At 43.4% G+C, this 22,511-nt stretch overlaps 1 protein-coding gene across 2 annotated transcripts in view; it reads left to right on the top strand.

Annotated features, from left to right (window-relative positions):
- mfsd4b (major facilitator superfamily domain containing 4B) overlaps nt 1-22,511 on the top strand; it is a 38,439-nt gene that overhangs the window by 5,441 nt on the left and 10,487 nt on the right. Inside the window, exons 2-4 of one of the 2 annotated variants that reach the window (XM_061894104.1) lie at nt 7,091-7,259; nt 7,369-7,485; nt 18,737-21,823. In XM_061894104.1, the coding sequence (XP_061750088.1) occupies nt 7,091-7,259; nt 7,369-7,485; nt 18,737-19,827 (1,377 nt within the window). In that variant the 3' untranslated portion in view covers nt 19,828-21,823. Of the gene's footprint in view, nt 1-7,090; nt 7,260-7,368; nt 7,486-18,736; nt 21,824-22,511 lie in introns of those variants that run through there. The other variant, XM_061894103.1, reaches the window with a different exon arrangement.

A 22,511-nucleotide genomic window follows, 5' to 3' on the forward strand; every position in this document is an offset into this window, starting at 1 on the left:
TCTACGCACCTGTCGCTGATTTCGAGGCCGGTCCTGGACACACCCCGCTTCGCTGCAGGCCCGCAGGCCACGCCCCCCTCCACAGTTAGCTTCAGAATATCAATGTTATTACAAAGAATAAGTAATGTTGGTCTAACTTAAAAATGCACGCGTTTAGGTGGGTTCAGTGTTTTGATGACCTTGGTTGCCATTTTATCACAGGAAAGATTGGCCTCTAGAATGGAACCTAGGTAGGTGACCTCATCTTTCCTGGTGAGAACTATGTCACCCACTTTTATAGTGAAGTCACTGACTTTAAGAAGGTTGATGTGGGACCCAAATAGGATGGATTTGGTTTTACCTAAGTGTATGGATAGCGAACCAGGTGCAAATATTGAGGAGTTCAGCACTGAGGATTTGTTCCACCTGGGACTTGTCCTTGCCGGATACCAGCAGGGCCTAGTCATCCGCAAACGGGAACAACAGTAAAGGTCCTAGTATACTGCCTTGGGGGACTCCACATCTTATTAAGAGGGGAGGGGACACCTCTACCACCTGTTTCCTCCCCTCCAAGTAAGATTGCATCCAGCTCCATGAGGTTTTATCCAATCCGATTGCTGTGAGCTTATCCAACAGTCTAGCGTGGTTAGGCCTTGTGGAGGTCCAGCAGGACCATGGCGCAGTATTTGCCCTCATGTTTGGTCTGCTTGCTCAAAAGGAGAAGACATGTGTCAGTGGAGTGCTTAGTTCTCAAGCCACATTGGAATTTGTACATTCGTTTTTTAGTAGCAAGGTAACTATCGACCTGTTCTTAAACTACAAACCCCGTTTCCATATAAGTTGGAAATTGCGTTCGATGTAAATATAAACGGAATACAATGATTTGCAAATCCTTTTCAACCCATATTCAGTTGAATATGCTACAAAGACAACGTATTTGATGTTCAAACTCATAAACTTTATTTTTTATTGCAAATAATAATTAACTTAGGATTTCATGGCTGCGACACGTGCCAAAGTAGTTGGGAAAGGGCATGTTCACCACTGTGTTACATCACCTTTTCTTTTTAACAACACTCAATAAACGTTTGGGAACTGAGGAAACTAATTGTTGAAGCTTTGAAAGTGGAATTCTTTCCCATTCTTGTTTTATGTAGAGTTTCAGTCCTTCAACAGTCGCTGTCGTATTTTACGCTTCATAATGCGCCACACATTTTCGAAGGGAGACAGGTCTGGAAAGTACCCGCACTCTTTTTTTTTTTTACGAAGCCACTCTGTTGTAACACTTGTCTTGCTGAAATAAGCAGGGGCGTCCATGATAACGTTGCTTGGATGACAACATATGTTGCTCCAAAACCTGTATGGACCTTTCAGCATTAATGGTGCCTTCACAGATGCTGGCTTTTGACCTTCCTTTTTGTCAACAACATTTGTAGCTAAACTTTATCGGCTACAAATGAACTCAGCCATACAAAAACATTCACCACCTCTCCCGAGTTAATTGGGCATATACGCACACACATGACCCCCACCCTTGAATCAACACCCTCACCACCGCGTATCTCCTCTGGGGTTGTGGAATGGCTGAGCGGCGCTACAGAGCGAACGGCGGGCCTGCGCAAACCCACCCCTCCCTCTGTTGCAAGTTGGTGTGATATATGTATGTTTGTGTGCCATGCTATGTGAGGTCTTTTTCCTTGGACTCAGGCTAGACCTCTCCTGAGGGTCTAGCCTTGGACTGATATTTTTTTTACCCCCCCCCCCCCCCCCCTCCTAATGTCACCCTTTTCGGCTGATCCGTCGGTGGTCTCGTCTTGTCCCCCCCCCCCCCCCCCCCCCTGTAAAGTATGTCCGGGCCTAGCGCGACTGTGCCGAAAATGCAATTTTAGTTCTGATGTGTCTTGTACATGCTGGAATGGACAAATAAAAATGATTCGGATTCGGATTCTTTTGAACTTTGCGCCTATAACAATCCGAATGGTTATTTTCATCTTTGTTCCGGAGGACACCACGTCCTCTCTTTCCAAATATAATTGGAAATGTGGACTCGTCAGACCACGGAACGCCTTCCCACTTTGCATCAGTCCATCTTAGATGAGCTCGGGCCCAGCCAAGCCGGCGGCGTTTCGGGATGTTGTTGATAAATGGGTTTGGCTTTGCATAGCAGAGTTTTAAATTGCACTTACAGATGTAGCGACCAACTGTAGTTACTGACAGTGGTTTTATGAAGTGTTCCTGAGCCCATGTGGTGATATCCTTTACTCACTGATGTCGGTTTTTGATGCAGTACCGCCCGAGGGATCAAAAGTCCGTAATATCATCGCTTACGTGCAGTGATTTCTCCAGATTGTCTGAACTTTTTGATGATTTTACGGACCGTAGATGGTAAAATCCCTAAATTCCTTGCAATAGCTCGTTGAGAAATGTTGTTCTCAAACTTTTTGACAATTTGCTTACAAAGTGGTGACTCTCACCCCATCCTTGTTTGTGAATGACTTAGCATTTCATGAAAGCTGCTTTTATACCCAATCATGGCACCCACCTGTTCCCAATTAGCCTGCACACCTGTGGGATGTTCCATATAAGTGTTTGATGAGCATTCCTCAACTTTATTAGCATTTATTGCCACCTTTCCCAAATTGTTTATCAGTTTGAACATCAAATATGTTGTCTTTGTAGCATATTCAACTGAATATGGGTTGAAAAGGATTTGCAAATCATTGTATTCCGTTTATATTTACATCGAACACAATTTCCCAACTCATATGGAAACGGGGTTTGTACATTCTGTCAGCATTTCACTTTAACGTCAGAATTGGAGCATTCACAGGCAATTCCTTCAGGAATTGCTTCATCTAGTTGACGTACGGATTCAATGTGACCCTTTTTTAAAAAAATATATACACGATATACGCTGTTGGATTAATTGTAAATAAGTTATCTGATTTTATTCAAATACGATTGTTTGTTCATGCATTGTGTAGACAAGCTGAAGAGAAATGAAACTTGGCGTTAGATTGAAATTAGGTCGACCTACCAACTTCAAAGAGGAATTTGCAGATGGCACAGAGCAACGCAGGGAGTTGCTGTATCTTCTGTATTTGCATGTGTTAGGTGTTAGGTTTCTAACACAGCTGTAAATACCCCCTCCTCCCTTAGTGCAGCTGTGTGTGTGTGTTTGTAATGTAGGGTATTCCCAAATTAATTAAAAGGCGAGGAGAGTGGAGAAAGTTTTGAGAGTGAATTAGGGAGCCTGTAACTGACGACTTGCTCCAGATTACTCTACTCGTACGAGAAAAGTAATGGCTGGTTTGTATTCTAATTCTCTGTTTCTGTGTCTTTATAATGTCTCATGATATTTGACCCTGACATACAGTGGGGCAAAAAAGTATTTAGTCAGCCAGCGATTGTGCAAGTTCTCCCACTTCAAAGGATGACAGAGGTCTGTAATTTTCATCATAGGTACACTTCAACTGTGAGAGACAGAATGTGGAAAAAAAAATCCAGGAATTCACATTGTAGGAATTTTAAATAATTTATTTGTAGATTATGGTGAAAAATAAGTATTTGGTCACTTTAAACAAGGAAGATCTCTGGCTCTCACAGACCTGTAACTTCTTCTTTAAGAAGCTCTTCTGTCCTCCACTCGTTACCTGTATTAATGGCACCTGTTTGAACTCAGAATCTGTATAAAAGACACCTGTTCACAGCTTTAAACAGTCAGACTCCAAACTCCACTATGGCCAAGACCAAAGAGCTGTCGAAGGACACCAGGAAAATAATTGTAGACCTGCACCAGACTGGGAAGAGTGAATCTACAATAGGCAAGCAGCTTGGTGTGAAAAAAATCAACTGTGGGAGCAATTATCAGAAAATGGAAGACATACAAAACCACTGATAATCTCCCTCGATCTGGGGCTCCACGCAAAATATCATCCCGTGGGGTCAAAATGATCATGAGAACGGTGAGCAAAAATCCCAGAACCACATGGGGGGGACCTAGTGAATGACCTGCAGAGAGCTGGGACCAAAGTAACAAAGGTTACCATCAGTAACACACTACGCCGACAGGGAATCAGATCCTGCAGTGCCAGACGTGTCCCCCTGCTTAAGCCAGTGCATGTCCAGGCCTGTCTGAAGTTTGCCAGAGAGCACATGGGAGAATGTCATGTGGTCAGATGAAACCAAAATAGAACTTTTCGGTATAAAATCAACTCGTCGTGTTTGGAGGAAGAAGAATACTGAGTTGCATCCCAAGAACACCATACCTACTGTGAAGCATGGGGGTGGAAACATCATGCTTTGGGGCTGTTTTTCTGCTAAGGGGACAAGACAATTGATCCGTGTTAAAGAAAGAATGAATGGGGCCATGTATCGTGAGATTTTGAGCCATAACCTCCTTCCATCAGTGAGAGCTTTGAATGGTTGACCAAATACTTATTTTCCACAAATAAATTCTTTAAAATTCCCACAATGTGAATTCCTGGATTTTTTTTTCATATTCTGTCTCCCACAGTTGAAGTGTACCTATGATGAAAATTACAGACCTCTGTCGTCATTTTAAGTGGGAGAACTTGCACAATCGGCGGCTGACTAAATACTTTTTTGCCCCACTGTAAGCTTCAGAATCGGCTCTATCGGTGTGTGGTTTCAGGGCCATGTTTACTACGTACTTGTAAAACTTGTTCCTTATCCGCTTGCCAATGTAAAACAAATAACATCAAAATAAATTCAGATTAATTAATGGGTTCTCCCCTCCATTGCCAAGATACCTGTGGCGGTGGGGGCGTGGTTGGGGGTGTGGTTAGGGGCGTGGCCACCGACACGTCGTCATAATTTGCTCTAGGATTGTCTTGAATTGTAGTTATGCACCTTTAACGCCATAAAACAAGAATAATTGGCTCAAAAAATGTTAAAAACAAACATTTAGTGTTAACATATGTTTATATTATGTCCTTTTGCTACATTTTCAATTATTGCTGCTTTGTTTGGAATTTTTCGAATGGGTCTCGAGACTTTTAGTGACTTTTTCTTTCATGAAAAAAAAAACTGGTGTCATTCTGAAATGTACTGGAGTAGAGCAGAAGTAGAGTCTTCAAGCACACCTGTGAAGGGACAACCATTGCAGGTGACTACCTCTTCAAGCTCATGGAGAGAATGCCGAGAGTGTGCAAAGCAGTAATCGGAGCAACGGGTGGCTATTTTGAAGAAACTAGAATACAGTTATTTCACTTTTTTGTGTGTTTTAAGTACATAACTCCACATGTGTTCATTCATAGTTTTAATGTGACAATCTACAATGTAAATAGTCATGAAACTAAGGAAAACACTCTGAATAAGGTGTGTCCAAACTTTTTGAATTTCCAAAAAAGTATACATACAGCAATGTTAAAGGCCTACTTAAATGAGATTTTCTTTTTTAAACGGGGATAGCAGGTCCATTCTATGTGTCATACTTGATCATTTCGCCATATTGCCATATTTTTGCTGAAAGGATTTAGTAGAGAACATCGACGATAAAGTTCGCAACTTTTGGTCGCCAATAAAAAAAGCCTTGCCTGTACCGGAAGTAGCAGACGATGTGTGCGCGACATCACGGGCTGTGGAGCTCCTCACATCCGAAAATTGTTTACAATCATGGCCACCAGCAGCTAGAGCGATTCAGACCGAGAAAGCGACAAATTCCCCATTAATTTGAGCAAAGATGAAAGATTCGTGGATGAGGAAAGTTAGAGTGAAGCCCTAGAATTGTTTTTAAATAGTATATATATATTATTTATTATATTATTATTATAATATTATATTATTACTCTCGCAACTGTGTTGGATCCATTATGGATTGAACTTTCACAGTATCATGTTAGACCCGCTCGACATCCATTGCTTTCCTCCTCTCCAAGGTTCTCATAGTCATTATTGTCACCGATGTCCCACTGGGTGTGAGTTTTCCTTGCCCTTATGTGGGCCTACCGAGGATGTCGTAGTGGTTTGTGCAGCCCTTTGAGACACTAGTGATTTAGGGCTATATAAGTAAACAATGATTGATATATATATATATATATATATATATATATATATATATATATATATATATATATATAAATATAAATAAGAGAAATACTTGAATTTCAGTGTTCATTTATTTACACATATACACACACGCAACACTCATCTACTCATTGTAGAGTTAAGGGTTGAATTGTCCATCCTTGTTCTATTCTCTGTCACCATTTTTTTAACCATGCTGAACACCCTCTCTGATGATGCATTGCTGTGTGGCACGCACAAAAAGTATTTTCATCAAATGTACTACGGTCTGGAATCTTCCATCTCTCCCTAGCATGGCCCAAAACCGGTCAATCTTTGCTTCCAGAGGAAGATCTTCACTGCCAAGCACTTGGTAGTCCACTACTTCTTCGCGGAGGCAACCCAGGTCCAATGGAACTTACAAGCGTATTTCTTCATCTTACCGTCGCCATGGCTGTATCTTCCTCGTTCTTCTGCTTCGTCTTTTTGTCGTGTGCGCAGTTGTGCACTGCACTCTCTAAAAGCTGTGTATGTTATTGTCACATATGCATGTAGATGGCAGTATTGTCCAGTTTAAGAGTGTAACAACATTGCTGTTTACGGCAGACGAACTGGTTTACGGTAGACGAAAACGTGACTGCTGTTGTTGTGTGTTGTTGCCGCACTGGGAGGACGTTAATGAAACTGCCTAGCATAAGAAACCAAGAACTCGCCATCGATCATTCAACAGTTGGGCAGACACGCTGTTTATATTATGGGAAAACAGGCTGTCGACACGTCACTCAGGTCCGCATGGAGCTGGAGGGGGCGTGGCCTCCAGCTCCGCCTGAATTTCATGAGATTTTCGGGAGAAAATTTGTCCCGGGAGGTATCTTATTTGGGAGAAGCGCTGAATGGTTTAAAAATGTAACTTAGATATTGGGTTTCACTATGTAAAAGCGCTCTGAGTCACTAGAGAAAAGCGCTATATAAATATAAAAAAATTCACAATTTCTGGATTTTCCCGTAAAATCCGGGAGGGTTGGCGAGTACGGCGGATGGGGGCGAGAGGAATCGGTTCACCAGAAAGTTGTTGTGCTTCCAGGGCATGGGCATCTCCGTTGTGGGACCCACCTTTGAGGACCTGGCTTTCAACGTGAAGAAGAACATCGCCAATATTTCCTACATCTTCGTCGGCCGATCTGCAGGCTACATCGGCGGTTCCGTGCTGGGAGGAATCCTCTTCGACTGCATGAACCCCCACCTTCTGCTTGGTAAGCCCTCCGTCACACCACCGTCACACCACTACCCAATGCCACGGTTTTGCAATTGACATGTCCGTGTTCGCTTTTTTTTTTTTTTTTTTATAATCTTTCTCTCCAGGTATTTCCATGCTCTTCACTGCCTGTGGGATGTGCGCCATCCCTTTCTGCAAGCACGCTCTGCTCCTCACCGGCTTCATGTCCACCATCGGGATTTCTATGGGTATTCTGGACACGGGTAGGATCACTTTTCTATGAACCTCTGCTGGTTTTGACGACTACGCTCTGTTTATGTTGGCTGATTTATTTAACCTGTTTAGTGGAAAAGACAAAATAAAATAAAATAAAAACAATTTCAAACCATTCCAAGTCAAATTTCCCTTTTGAAAGCCTTCAACTAATGACATTACCGTACAAACCCCGTTTCCATATGAGTTGGGAAATTGTGTTCGATGTAAATATAAACGGAATACAATGATTTGCAAATCCTTTTCAACCCATATTCAGTTGAATGCACTACAAAGACAACATATTTGATGTTCAAACTGATAAACTGTATGTTTTTTTGCAAATAATAATTAACTTAGAATTTCATGGCTGCAACACGTGCCAAAGTAGTTGGGAAAGGGCATGTTCACCACGGTGTTACATCACCTTTTCTTTTAACAACACTCAATAAACGTTTGGGAACTGAGGAAACTAATTGTCGAAGCTTTGAAAGTTGCCGAGTGTGTTTATACAAACCCCGTTTCCATATGAGTTGGGAAATTGTGTTCGATGTAAATATAAACGAAATACAATGATTTGCAAATAATTTTCAACCCATATTCAGTTGAATATGCTACAAAGACAAGATATTTGATGTTCAAACTCGTAAACGTTATGTTTTTTTGCAAATAATAATTAACTTAGAATTTCATGGCTGCAACACGTGCCAAAGTAGTTGGGAAAGGGCATGTTCACCACGGTGTTACATCACCTTTTCTTTTAACAACACTCAATAAACGTTTGGGAACTGAGGAAACTAATTGTCGAAGCTTTGAAAGTTGCCGAGTGTGTTTATACAAACCCCGTTTCCATATGAGTTGGGAAATTGTGTTAGATGTAAATATAAACAGAATACAATGATTTGCAAATCCTTTTCAACCCATATTCAGCTGAATATGCTACAAAGACAACATATTTGATGTTCAAACTGATAAACTGTATGTTTTTTTGCAAATAATAATTAACTTAGAATTTCATGGCTGCAACACGTGCCAAAGTAGTTGGGAAAGGGCATGTTCACCACTGTGTGACATCACCTTTTCTTTTAACAACACTCAATAAACGTTTGGGAACTGAGGAAACTAATTGTCGAAGCTTTGAAAGTTGCCGAGTGTGTTTATACAAACCCCGTTTCCATATGAGTTGGGAAATTGTGTTCGATGTAAATATAAACGGAATACAATGATTTGCAAATCCTTTTCAACCCATATTCAGTTGAATGCACTACAAAGACAACATATTTGATGTTCAAACTGATAAACTTTATGTTTTTTTGCAAATAATAATTAACTTAGAATTTCATGGCTGCAACACGTGCCAAAGTAGTTGGGAAAGGGCATGTTCACCACTGTGTGACATCACCTTTTCTTTTAACAACACTCAATAAACGTTTGGGAACTGAGGAAACTAATTGTCGAAGCTTTGAAAGTTGCCGAGTGTGTTTATACAAACCCCGTTTCCATATGAGTTGGGAAATTGTGTTCGATGTAAATATAAACGGAATACAATGATTTGCAAATCCTTTTCAACCCATATTCAGTTGAATGCACTACAAAGACAACATATTTGATGTTCAAACTGATAAACTGTATGTTTTTTTGCAAATAATAATTAACTTAGAATTTCATGGCTGCAACACGTGCCAAAGTAGTTGGGAAAGGGCATGTTCACCACTGTGTGACATCACCTTTTCTTTTAACAACACTCAATAAACGTTTGGGAACTGAGGAAACTAATTGTCGAAGCTTTGAAAGTTGCCGAGTGTGTTTATACAAACCCCGTTTCCATATGAGTTGGGAAATTGTGTTAGATGTAAATATAAACAGAATACAATGATTTGCAAATCCTTTTCAACCCATATTCAGCTGAATATGCTACAAAGACAACATATTTGATGTTCAAACTGATAAACTGTATGTTTTTTTGCAAATAATAATTAACTTAGAATTTCATGGCTGCAACACGTGCCAAAGTAGTTGGGAAAGGGCATGTTCACCACTGTGTTACATCACCTTTTCTTTTAACAACACTCAATAAACGTTTGGGAACTGACGAAACTAATTGTTGGAGCTTTGAAAGTGGAATTCTTTCCCATTCTTGTTTTATGTGGAGAAAGGGGTAGGGAACCTATGGCTCTAGAGCTGGCTCTCAGATAAATCTTAGCACGATAGGTAATGAATAATACCGCTGGTAATCACAGTGTTAAAATTAACCTTCAAAATATAAAACATTCTCATGCATTTTAATCCTTCCATCCTGTTCAAGAAGTTGCATTAATGGAAAGACGTTTTTTTATTTATTATTGGTTAGCTTCAGAATAACAATGGTATTATAAAGAATAAGAGACTTATTATACTCTAATAAATGTCGGTCCTACTGAAAAATGCACTTATTTAGTTGGATTCTGTGTTTACAAAATATGTTACGGCTCTCACGGAAATACATTTTTAAATATTTGGCTTTCATGGCTCTCTCCGCCAAAAAGGTTCCCGACCCCTGATGTAGAGCTTCAGTCGTTCAACAGTCCGGGGTCTCCTCTGTCGTTATTTACGCTTCATAATGCGTCACACATTTTCCATGGGAGACAGGTCTGGACTGCAGGCGGGCCAGGAAAGTACCCGCACTCTTTTACTACGAAGCAACGCTGTTGTAACATGTGGCTTGGCATTGTCTTGCTGAAATAAGCAGGGGCGTCCATGATAACGTTGCTTGGATGACAACATATGTTGCTCCAAAACCTGTATGGACCTTTCAGCATTAATGGTGCCTTCACAGATGTGTAAGTTACCCATGCCTTGGGCACTAATACACCCCCATACCATCACAGATGCTGGCTTTTCAACTTTGCGCCTATAACAATCCGAAAGGTTATTTTCCTCTTTGTTCTGGAGGACACCACGTCTTCTGTTTCCAAATGTAATTTGAAATGTGGACCCGTCAGACCACAGAACACCTTTCCACTTTGCATCAGTCCATCTTAGATGAGCTCAGGCCCAGCCAAGCCGGCGGCGTTTCAGGATGTTGTTGATAAATGGGTTTGGCTTTGCATAGAAGAGTTTTAACTTGCACTTACAGGTGTAGCGACCAACTGTAGTTACTGACAGTGGTTTTATGATGTGTTCCTGAGCCCATGTGGTGATATCCTTTACACACCGAAGTCGGTTTTTGCTGCAGTACCGCCTGAGGGATCAAAAGTCTGTAATATCATCGCTTACGTGCAGTGATTTCTCCAGATTCTCTGAACTTTTTGATGATTTTACAGACCGTAGATGGTAAAATCCCTAAATTCCTTGCAATAGTTCGCTGAGAAATGTTGTTCTAAAACTGTTCAACAATTTGCGGACAAAGGGGTGTACCTCGCCCCATCCTTTCTCGTGAATGACTGAGCATTTTTTGGGAAGCTGTTTTTATACCCAATCATGGCACCCACCTGTTCCCAATTAGCCTGCACACCTGTGGGATGTTCCAAATAAGTGTTTGATGAGCATTCTTTAATTTTATCAGTATTTACTGCCACCTTTCCCAACTGCAAATATTAGCTCATTTGGAATTAGAAGCCTGGCACATGTTTCCAAAAAGCTGGCTCATGTGGCAAAAAAGAGTGAGAAAGTTGAGGAATGCTCGTCAAAAACTTATTTGGAACACTGCACAGGTGAACAAGGTAATTGGGAACAGGTGGGTGCCGTGATTGGCTATAAAAGCAGCTTCCATGAAATGCTCACTCATTCACAAACAAGGACGGGGGCGAGGGTCACCACTTTGTCAACAAATGCCTGCGCAAATTGGTTAAGAACAACATTTCTCAAGCGGCTATTGCAAGGAATTTAGGGATTTCCCCATCTACGCTCTGTAATATCATCAAAATGTTCAGAGAATGTGGAGAAATCACTGCATGTAAACCATGATATTACGCACCTTGGATCCCTCAGGCAGTACCGCATCAAAAAGCCACATCAGTGTGTAAAGGATATCACCACGTGGGCTCAGGAACACTTCAGAAAACCACTCTCAGTAACTACAGTTGGTCGCTACATCTGTAAGTGCAAGTTAAAACTCTACCATGCAAAGCCAAAGCCGTTTATCAACAACACCCAGAAACGCTTGGCTGGGCCCGAGCTCATCTAAAATGGACTGATGCAAAGTGGAAAAGGGTTCACTGGTCTGACGAGTCAATGTTTCAAATTGTTTTTGGAAACCGTGGACGTCATGTCCTACGGACCAGAGAGGAAAAGAACCATCCGGACTGTTCTAGGGTGAAAGTGTAAAAGTCAGCATGTGTGATGGTATGGGGGTGTATTAGTGGCCAAGGCATGGGTAACTTACACATCTGTGAAGGTACCATTAATGCTGAAAGGTCCATACAGGTTTTGGAGCAACATATGTTGTTATCATGGACGCCCCTGCTTATTTCAGCAAGACGATGCCAAGCCAGGTGTTACATCAGAGTGCGGGTACTAGACCGGCCTGCCTGTAGTCCAGACATTGAAGATGTGTGGAGGCTAAAATGTGAGGCGGGAGACTGTTGAACAACTTAAGCTGTACATCAAGCAAGAATGAAAAATGTGTCTCCTCAGTTCCCAAACCTTTACTGAGTGTTGTTTAAAGGAAAGGCCATGTAACACACTGGTAAATGCTGCCATTCAATTCTAACTTCATGATTATTTGCAAAAAATACTAAAGTTTCTCAGTGTGAACATGAAATATCTTGTCTTTGCAGTCTATTTAATTGAATATAAGTTGAAAAGGATTTGTTGCATTCTGTTTTTATTTAACATTTACACAAGGTGACAACTTCACGGCTTTTGGCTTTTGAATATTACCCATCAGAAAATGACATATAAAGTAAAGCCTTTGTTCTCTTTGGTCAGCAATGGTTTTGGTCTTGGGATGCAGTTTTTGCCCGGTCGCTTTCTCATGGCTGAGTCATGAACACTGGCTCGCATTAGCAGGGCAGGCCGGCAGTTCTTCGGATGTTGTCCTTGGTTCCTGCTGGACCTCCCGGATGACTCCTTGCAGGCCACTTCTGGAAAGGTTTACCCCTGTTCCATGTTTTCTCCTTTTGTGGTTCTTTGGAGTCCCGAAACTTTCCAAATGGCTTACTAACCTTTTCCAGAATTACTTTATTCGTCACCCGTTCTTTAATTTTTTTGGATCATGCGATTTTGTGTCAGCTTTTTGCGATTTTTTTTGGGCCATCCATCCATCCATTTTCTTCCGCTTATCCGAGGCCGGGTCGCGGGGGCAGCAGCCTAAGCAGGGAAGGCCAGACTTCCCTCTCCCCAGCCACTTCGTCTAGCTCTTCCCGGGGGATCCCAACTGGGAGACATAGTCTTCCCAACCTGTCCTGGGTCTTCCCCGTGGCCTCCTACCAGTCAGACGTGCCCTAAACACCTCCCTAGGGAGGGGTTCGGGTGGCATCCTGACCAGATGCCGAACCACCTCATCTGGCTCCTCTCCATGTGGAGGAGCAGCGGCTTTACTTTGAGTTCCTCCCGGATGACAGACCTTCTCACCCTATCTCTAAGGGAGAGACCTTTTTGGAAACTCATTTGGGCCGCTTGTACCCGTGATCTTGTCCTTTCGGTCATGACCCAAAGCTCATGACCATAGGTGAGGATGGGAACGCAGATCGACCCGTAAATTGAGAGCTTTGCCTTCCGGCTCAGCTCCTTCTTCACCACAACGGATTGATACAGGGTCCGCATTACTGAAAACACCGCACCGATCCGCCTGTCCATCTCACCATCCACTCTTCCCTCACTCGTGAACAAGACTCCGAGGTAATTGAACCCCTCCACTTGGGGGAGGGTCTCCTCCCCAACCTGGAGATGGCATTTCACCCTTTTCCGGGAGGGAACCATGGACTCGGACTTTGAGGTGCTGATTCTCATCACAGTCGCTTCACACTCGGCTGCGAACCGATCCAGTGAGAGCTGAAGATCCTAGCCAGAAGAAGCCATCAGGACCACATCATCTGCAAAAAGCAGAGATCTAATCCTGCAGCCAACAAACCGGATCACCTCAACGCCTTGACTGCGCCTAGAAATTCCGCCCATAAAAGTTCTGAACAGAATGGGGGACAAAGGGCAGCCTCACTGGAAACGTGTCCGACTTACTGCCGGCAATGCGGACCAAGCTCTGACACTGATCGTACAGGGAGCGGACCACCACAATCAGACAGTCCGGTACCCAATACTCTCTGAGGACTCCCCACAGGACTTCCCTAAACATTATATAAATAATTTTAATAAAAATCAATAAAAAAAAAACTGAGGGTGTTTTGTTTGTGCTCTGGCGCCATCTTTTGGACGAATTCGCTCACTGTAGGGACTGCAGTGTTCTTCCAACAATCAGGAGTAGAACTGGCGTTCAGTCTTCTAACCCAGTGTTTTTTAACCTTTTTTAAGGCAAGGCACATTTTTTTTTTACATTAAAAAATGGTGGCTTAGTGGGCGGGCCCAGCTCTGGTTGAAGGCCGGCGAGAAGAGGTAGGTCTTAAGAAGGGTTTTGAAGACCCCCAGGCACTGGGCTGACCTAGTGTGGAGGGGAAGGCTGTTCCAGAGCTTAGGGGCTGCAACAGAGAAGGCTCTGTCCCCTCTGGTCTTTAGTCTGGATCTGTCCCCTCTGGTCTTTAGCCTGGATCTGTCCCCTCTGGTCTTTAGCCTGGATCCGCCCCCTCTTGTCTTTAGCCTGGATCTGCCCCCTCTTGTCTTTAGCCTGGATCTGCCCCCTCTGGTCTTTAGCCTGGATCTTCCCGCTCTGGTCTTTAGCCTGGATCTTCCCGCTCTGGTCTTTAGCCTGGATCTGCCCCTTTTGTCTTTAGCCTGGATCTGCCCCCTCTGGTCTTTAGCCTGGATCTACACCCTGTGATCTTTAGCCTGGATCTGCCCCCGCTGGTCTTTAGCCTGGATCTGCCCCCTCTGGTCTTTAACCTGGATTTTCCCCCTCTGGTCTTTAGCCTAGATCTGTCCCCGCTGGTCTTTAGCCTGGATATGTCCCCTCTGGTCTTTAGCATGGCTCTGTCCCCTTTTGTCTTTAGCCTGGATCTGCCCCCTCTGGTCTTTAGCCTGGATCTACACCCTGTGATCTTTAGCCTGGATCTGCCCCCGCTGGTCTTTAGCCTGGATCTGCCCCCTCTGGTCGTTAGCCTGGATCTGCCCCCTCTGGTCTTTAACCTGGATTTTCCCCCTCTGGTCTTTAGCCTAGATCTGTCCCCGCTGGTCTTTAGCCGGGATCTGCCCCCTCTGGTCTTAAGCCTGGATCTGCCCCCTCTTGTCTTTAGCCTGGATCTGCCCCCGCTGGTCTTTAGCCTGGATCTTCCCCCTCTTGTCTTTAGCCTGGATGATCCCCCTCTGGTCTTTAGCCTGGATGATCCCCCTCTGGTCTTTAGCCTGGATCAGTCCCCTCTGGTCTTTAGCCTGGATCTTCCCCCTCTGGTCTTTAGCCTGGATCTATCCCCTCTTGTCTTTAGCCTGGATCTACGCCTTCTGGTCTTGTCCCCTCTTGTCTTTAGCCTGTATCTTCCCCCTCTGGTCTTTAGCCTGGATCTGTCCCCTCTGGTCTTTAGCCTGGATCTGTCCCCTCCCATCTTTAGCCTGGATTTTCCCCCCTCTGGTCTTTAGCCTGGATCTGCCCCCTCTTGTCTTTAGCCTGGATCTGTCCCCGCTGGTCTTTAGCCTGGATCTACCCCTTCTGGTCTTTATCCTGGATCTACCCCCTCTGGTCTTTAGCCTGGATATGCCCCCTGTGGTCTTTAGCCTGGATATACCCCCTCTGGTCTTTAGCCTGGATCTGCCCCCTCTGGTCTTTAGCCTGGATCTGTCCCCTCTTGTCTTTAGCCTGGATCTACGCCTTCTGGTCTTGTCCCCTCTTGTCTTTAGCCTGTATCTTCCCCCTCTGGTCTTTAGCCTGGATCTGTCCCCTCTGGTCTTTAGCCTGGATCTGTCCCCTCCCATCTTTAGCCTGGATTTTCCCCCCTCTGGTCTTTAGCCTGGATCTGCCCCCTCTTGTCTTTAGCCTGGATCTGTCCCCGCTGGTCTTTAGCCTGGATCTACCCCTTCTGGTCTTTAGCCTGGATCTGCCCCCTCTTGTCTTTAGCCTGGGTCTGCCCCCTGTGGTCTTTAGCCTGGGTCTGCCCCCTCTGGTATTTAGCCTGGATCTGCCCCCTCTGGTATTTAGGCCTTGGTCTTTGCTAGGGTTCTGGGAAGGTGAAAGCTGGTACTAACCACTAAGCTGACCTGTTTGGTAAATTCAAAGGCACTGTCGAAGATCGCTCTGGGATTTCTCACGGATTACCGGATGTTTTCACCCAGAAGACCTAGAGCACTGACAAACGAGACTGGAGATGTTTCGCCGAAGATACTGATCTCGGTCTTGCTTGAGGAAGTACGAATGCCTTATTCTGCATGGCCTTTAACTAAGAGTCTTCCCTCAATAACCTCAGAATTATTGATTATTAGTAACCCTAACCTTAACCCTTATGTTCCCCTAGTTTCCAAATAACTCTAAATGAAGTCTTTGTTAACTAATTGATGGTGAATATGTTCCTCGTACTAAAGTGTTACCAAAACAATGTAAATGAAATTTTTAAAAAAAGCTTTTTTTGAGGCACCCTGGAAGAAACACAGTTATTTGAACAAACAAAGCGGCGAATTAAAATACTTTTCAGGTTTTATTTTGGAAGCCCTCCCAAAGTGACAACCTTTAGCAGTTTAGTCGACACTCCTTCAGTAAATACTCTCGTTTTGTCTGACACTTTATGATTTTACTACAAACCCCATTTCCATATGAGTTGGGAAATAGTGTTAGATTTAAATATAAACGGAAAACGATGATTTGCTAATCCTTTTCAACCCATATTCAGTTGAATATGCTACAAAGACAACATATTTGATGTTCAAACTGATAAACATTTTTTTTTTGTTGCAAATAATCATTAACTTTAGAATTTGATGCCAGCAACACGTGACAAAGAAGTTGGGAAAGGTGGCAATAAATACTGATAAAGTTGAGGAATGCTCATCAAACGCTTATTTGGAACATCCCACAGGTGTGCAGGCTAATTGGGAACAGGTGGGTGCCATGATTGGGTATAAAAGCAGCTCCCCAAAAAATGCTAAGTCATTCACAAACAAGGATGGGGTGAGGTACACCCCTTTGTCCACAACTGCGTGAGCAAATAGTCAAACAGTTTAAGAACAACGTTTCTCAAAGTGCAACTGCAAGAAATTTAGGGATTTCAACATTTATGGTCCATAATGTCATCAAAAGTTTCAGAGAATGTGGAGAAATCACTCCACGGAAACCAACTTTGAATGATCGTGACCTTCGATCCCTCAGACGGCACTGTATCAAAAACCGACAACAATCTCTAAAGGATATCACCACATGGGCTCAGGACCACTTCAGAAAACCACTGTCACTAAATACAGTTTGTCGCTACATATGTAAGTGCAATTTAAAGTCCTACTATGCAAAGCGAAAGCCATTTATCAACAACATCCACAGAGTCCGCCGGCTTCTCTAAGATGGACTGATGCAAAGTGGAATAAATGAATAAATGATAAATGGGTTGTACTTTTATAGCGCTTTTCTACCTTCAAGGTACTCAAAGCGCTTTAACACTACTTCCACATTTACCCATTCACACACACATTCACACACTGATGGAGGGAGCTGCCATGCAAGGCACTAACCAGCACCCATCAGGAGCAAGGGTGAAGTGTCTTGCTCAGGACACAACGGCCGTGACGAGATTGGTACTAGGTGGGGATTGAACCAGGGACCCTCGGATTGCGCACGGCCACTCTCTCACTGCGCCACGCCGTCCCTTAATAGTGTTCTGTGGTCTGACGAGTCCACATTTCAAATAGTTTTTGGAAATATTCGACATTGTGTCATCCGGACCAAAGGGGAAGCAAACCATCCAGACTGCTATCGGCGCAAAGCTCGAAAGCCAGCATCTGTGATGGTATGAGGGTGCATTAGTGCCCAAGGCATGGGTGACTTACACATCTGTGAAGGCACCATTAATACTGAAAGGTACATACAGGTTTTGGAACAAAATATGCTGCCATCTAAGCGCCGTCTTTTTCATGGACGCCCCTGCTTATTTCAGTAAGACAATGCCAAGCCACATTCGGCACGTGTTACAACAGCGTGGCTTGGTAAATAAAAAAGAGTGCGTGTACTTTGATGGCCCGCCTCCAGTCCAGACATGTCTCCCATGGAAAATGTATGGCGCATTGTGAAGCGTAAAATACGACTGTTGAAGGACTGAAGCTCTACATAAAACAAGAATGGGAAAGAATTCCGCTTTCAAAGCTTCAACAATTAGTTTCCTCAGTTCCCAAACTTTTATTGAGTGTTGTTAAAAGAAAAGGTGATGTAACACAGTGGTGAACATGCCCTTTCCCAACTACTTTGGCACTTGTTGCAGCCTTGAAATAGTTAAAGAGTTCTCATTAGTGCACATGGTTGACTAATGACCGCTGGTTTATTGTCAGGTTCAAACACTGATGACTTCTATTAAACAGACAAGAAGCAAGGAATCATGCAGAGACAGACTTCAATTTGGCTCGATGAGGAGAGACGTTTTGGGCTGTACTCTTTAGTTACAGATCCAACCTACGCTCTAAGGTCCAGACCCACGTGCTCCTCTATTTATTTGGGAAGTCCCTGGTTACATCACTGAGGCTGCTTCTGAAGGAAGGGGCATAATCTCAGCAGCCCCAGTTATACACAATATATGATTATTCAGAAATGGAAATGTGCTGACACTCGTGCTATCGCCCTGTCTCTGCTTTGTCTGAGTCACGGTACTCCATGTTCTGGACACAAACGTTGTCCCTTTGCACAGATAGAAAAGTACAACTTCAGCACAATTGATAATCCATTTTCCACTGCTTACTCCCTTTGGGGTCGCGGGCGGTGCTGGGGCCTATCTCAGCTACAATCGGGCGGAGGGCGGCGTACATCCTGGACAAGTCGCTACCTCATCGCAGGGCACAATTGATAATTAAAGCAACGGCCTTCAAGCATAAGAGTTACGTGATAACTTGAACATAAATATGCTAACATTTATGACAGACAAAAGACATTTCATTAAAAAGTCCTGTTTTCCTTTTCCACGTTGAGCCCAACACCAAATGAGTGTCCCGGTCAGAGCTGATGTGTGTGGAGGAAGAGGAAGTGTGTAATGAAGACTTTGTGCTGTCCGGCAGGTGGACTTGTGGTCTCACTGAACACTTGGGGCCGGCAGGCTCAGCCTCACATTCAGGCTCAGCAGCTGGGCTTTGCGGTGGGCTCCTTCGTGTCGCCCATCATCGCCCAGCTCCGGTCTGGTCCCAGTCCGGTGACCGGCTGCCAGACTGGGAGCGGGCCGGCCAACGCGTCCGGCGGAGAGATCCCAAACTCGGCGCACAATCACAGGAGTTGCGCCTTCCAGTCCACCTGGGCCTACGTCCTGATCGGCTTGTTCAATCTCCTCAGCGGCCTCCTCTTCTTCTCGCTCTACTTCCTTGGCGAGGTGTCGGCGGGCAAACCCCGCCGGCAGGAAAAGCCTAAAATGGCGAGACATCACACGGCTCTCATTGTCCTGCTCTTCTTCTTCTGCTTCGCCAGCGCGGGTGCCGAGATAACCTTTGCCTCCTTCATCTTCCCCTTTGCCAAGAAGTACGCTCGCATGGATCAGTCCCACGCCACCGGGCTGAATTCTTTCTTCTGGGCCATGTTTGCTATCTGCCAGGGCCTTTCCATCTTCCTGGTGTCCCACATGTACCCGGGCACCGCCGTCTTCATCAGCTTGGTGGGCACCACCTTGTCTTCCTTGTTCCTCTGCCTCTTCAGCAAGGACGCGGTTGCGCTTTGGGTCTGCACGGGTCTGTACGGGGCTTTCATATCCTCCATATTCCCAAGCGCCATTTCCTGGCTGGAGCAGTACACCACCGTGACGGGTCGCTCCGCCGCCACTTTGATGCTGGGCGCAGCTCTGGGTGAGTTGGTGCAGCCGGCTCTTGTTGGGTTTCTCTTTGGGAAGGTGGCGGGCCACCCCCTGCTGATGTACTTCTCCTTCCTCACGGCCTTCATCAAGTCCGTTATTTTCCCCGTCATGTACAAGCTGGTGTCGGCACCCCGGGGAAAGACCCGGAAGCACCGCTGGAGGAACCCAACTGATGACCGCAGGCACCGTCAGCCACTGCTGGATTCAGAAGCGGTTGCTGATCACGAGGACGGGACTGACTGCTGGATGACTGCGGACATCGAGGTCAAGGAGATGGCCGACATTGCAAGTCTTTTCAAGCGAGGGGACTGAAAACTTTTTTTATCTGGACCAAACCTGTTTACCGTATTTCCTTGAATTGGCGCCGGGTATGTAGTATGCGCCTGCCTAGAATTACTGCCGGGTCAAACTCGTTTCGCAAAATAATTAGCGTATGCTTAGCAATCCCGCTGGCTCAGGATTAACGCCGAGTCAAACTCGTTTCGCAAAATATTATTTTTATTAGCGCATGTCTAGAATTTCCACCGGGTCAAACTCGTCACGTCACGAGTGACACTTCACCTGTCATCATTTTCAAAATGTAGGAGGCTGATTTCAATCATTTGAAATCGCATAAAGGGAAGAAGATTAAGAGCTAGTCCGTAGGATTTAAGGTCCAAGCTATTGAATATGCTAAAAAGAACAGTAAGCAGCTATGTTTTATCAGTATACCGTAGCTGCGTGTGTCAAATATGAGTCATTAAATGACTCCCGCTTCCTGGTGGTAGAGGGCGCTAGTGATCCTTCTTGCGACTACTCGGCTGCAGAAGAAGTGACGACAACAGCGATCGTTTATTTTTTCCTCTCGCTTGCACTTTTAACATGGAGGATTACATATCTAAAATAAAACAGTTTTCTAAACTGGACTTTCAATCGAAGCAGGAGGTAATAAAGGAAGATTTCCATCGAGACAGAGACTTTTAAAACTGAAGAAAGATAAGGAAGACTTCTATAAACAAGTTATCGATGCTTTTGATAAGAAGGAGCTACGCATGGACTTCATTTATAAGTAAAGGTAAGACCATAATAACGTTTTTTTTTATTAAATGTGCTTTTCATGATGGTATCCTTACATCACACTCAAATTTATAAGCGCAGGCCTAAATTTGCCGCATGCCTTTGGTAAGTTTTAAATTAATTAGCGCCCCGGCGGCAATTCAAGGAAATACGGTAGCTTGAAAACTTATCGCAGAAAGAAGAAACTTTTTGAAAGTTCTGAAAGTCTCGGTAATAATTGTCTGAGAGCTGCTGCTGATGAAGATGAATTGCTTTGGTAAATTCTGGTAAGAATTACAGTCCTGCTCAAAAGTGTACGTACACCTGTAAAGAAGATGATGTCATGGCTGTCTTGACTTTCCAATCATTTCTTATTTTTTTTGTGATGTAGTGATTGGAGCACATACTTGCTGTACGTATACTTTTGATTGCTCACATTTTCAGTAAAGCCATAATAAATTCCGAAAAGAAGCAAACTTCTTCAAAATAGCCACCCTCTGCTCTGATTACTGCTTTGCACACTCTCGACATTCTCTCCATGCTTAGGGTTAAGGTAATCAACAGGAAGTTAAAAATTACCCCTTCAAAATAAAAGTTTTGTAAACACCCGTCACCTTTTTTCAAACGTCATCTCCTCTGAGCTCGTTCGTCGTTTCGGTCTCAAACTCGCACAGGAGAGAGTTTGAACCCTTTTGATTAAAAGTTATCGAAAGATTTTTGATTACTGCTCCGGTTATGATTTTACGCGCCTTCAAAGAACCCCTGCGCAAAGTTTCCTAAAAAAAATGTCATTTTTGCCTCTGTGAGCTATAATTTGACCCCCCTTAAAATGCTTCACAGTGCAAGTTAAAGCTCTACTATGCAAAGCGAAAGCCATTTATCAACAACATCCAGAAACGCCGATCTGTAATTTGACCCCCTTAACATGCTTCAAAACTCACCAAAATTTACACACACATCAGGACTGGCGAAAATTGCCATCTAATAAAAAACCAAACCCCGAAAATCAAAATTGCGCTCTAGCGCCCCCTAGGAAAAAACACAGACAAAAATGCTTGTAACTTCTGTTAGGAATGTTGTACAGACATGAAATAAAAACCTCTATGTAGGTCTGACTAAGACCAGGGCTTGAGTCGCGGCGGCAGCAGCCAAAGTCAGCTGCAATGGTTGTCACTTCACTGGTGTCATAGTTTTGATGTGACAATCTACAATGTAAATAGTCATGAAAATAAAGAAAAAGCATTGAATGAGAAGGTTTGTCCAAACTATGTGTGCGTGTATATATATATATATATATATATATATATATATATATATATATATATATATATATATATATTTATATATATATTCTTAACTAAAGAGGAGAAATATAACCTTAGCGGAAAATCTAATTTAAAACATTTGTATGAACGTACAACACTTAAAACCTTTAGCATATCAGTATGTGGAATTAAATGATGGAATGGATTAAGTAAAGAAGTTAAACATTTTACTGATATGATCCACTTTCATAGGCTGTTCAAATTAATATTGCTTACAAAGTACAAAGAAGAATTATGAGAACCACTTTCAACATTATTGAAAATAAGTTATTCTTCATTGCAGTATGTTGCTAATGACTGAATTCATTAATTACATGTTACAAAATTGTTGTGTTACTCATTCACGGATGTCATTTTGCTATTTTGCTGTAAGGAAGGTCAGTGAATGAATGTTTATGTTTTTGGGCGCTCTGACGTGGGAAAGGGGTAGGATTAAATAAGCTTTGCTTCTTCCTACTCCTTTTCGGACATGATGTATTGTGAAATGATAGGAAATTGCCTGATGTATTATGTTGTATGTATGTCATGTTCGAAATTAAGAAAGAAAAAAAAAAAATAATAAATAAATATATATATATATATATATATATATATATACATACATACAAACATATGTATAATATACATATATGTATA

Source organism: Nerophis ophidion, linkage group LG03 (genome assembly GCF_033978795.1).
Source record: "Nerophis ophidion isolate RoL-2023_Sa linkage group LG03, RoL_Noph_v1.0, whole genome shotgun sequence".
In the NCBI taxonomy this organism is placed as follows: domain Eukaryota; kingdom Metazoa; phylum Chordata; class Actinopteri; order Syngnathiformes; family Syngnathidae; genus Nerophis; species Nerophis ophidion.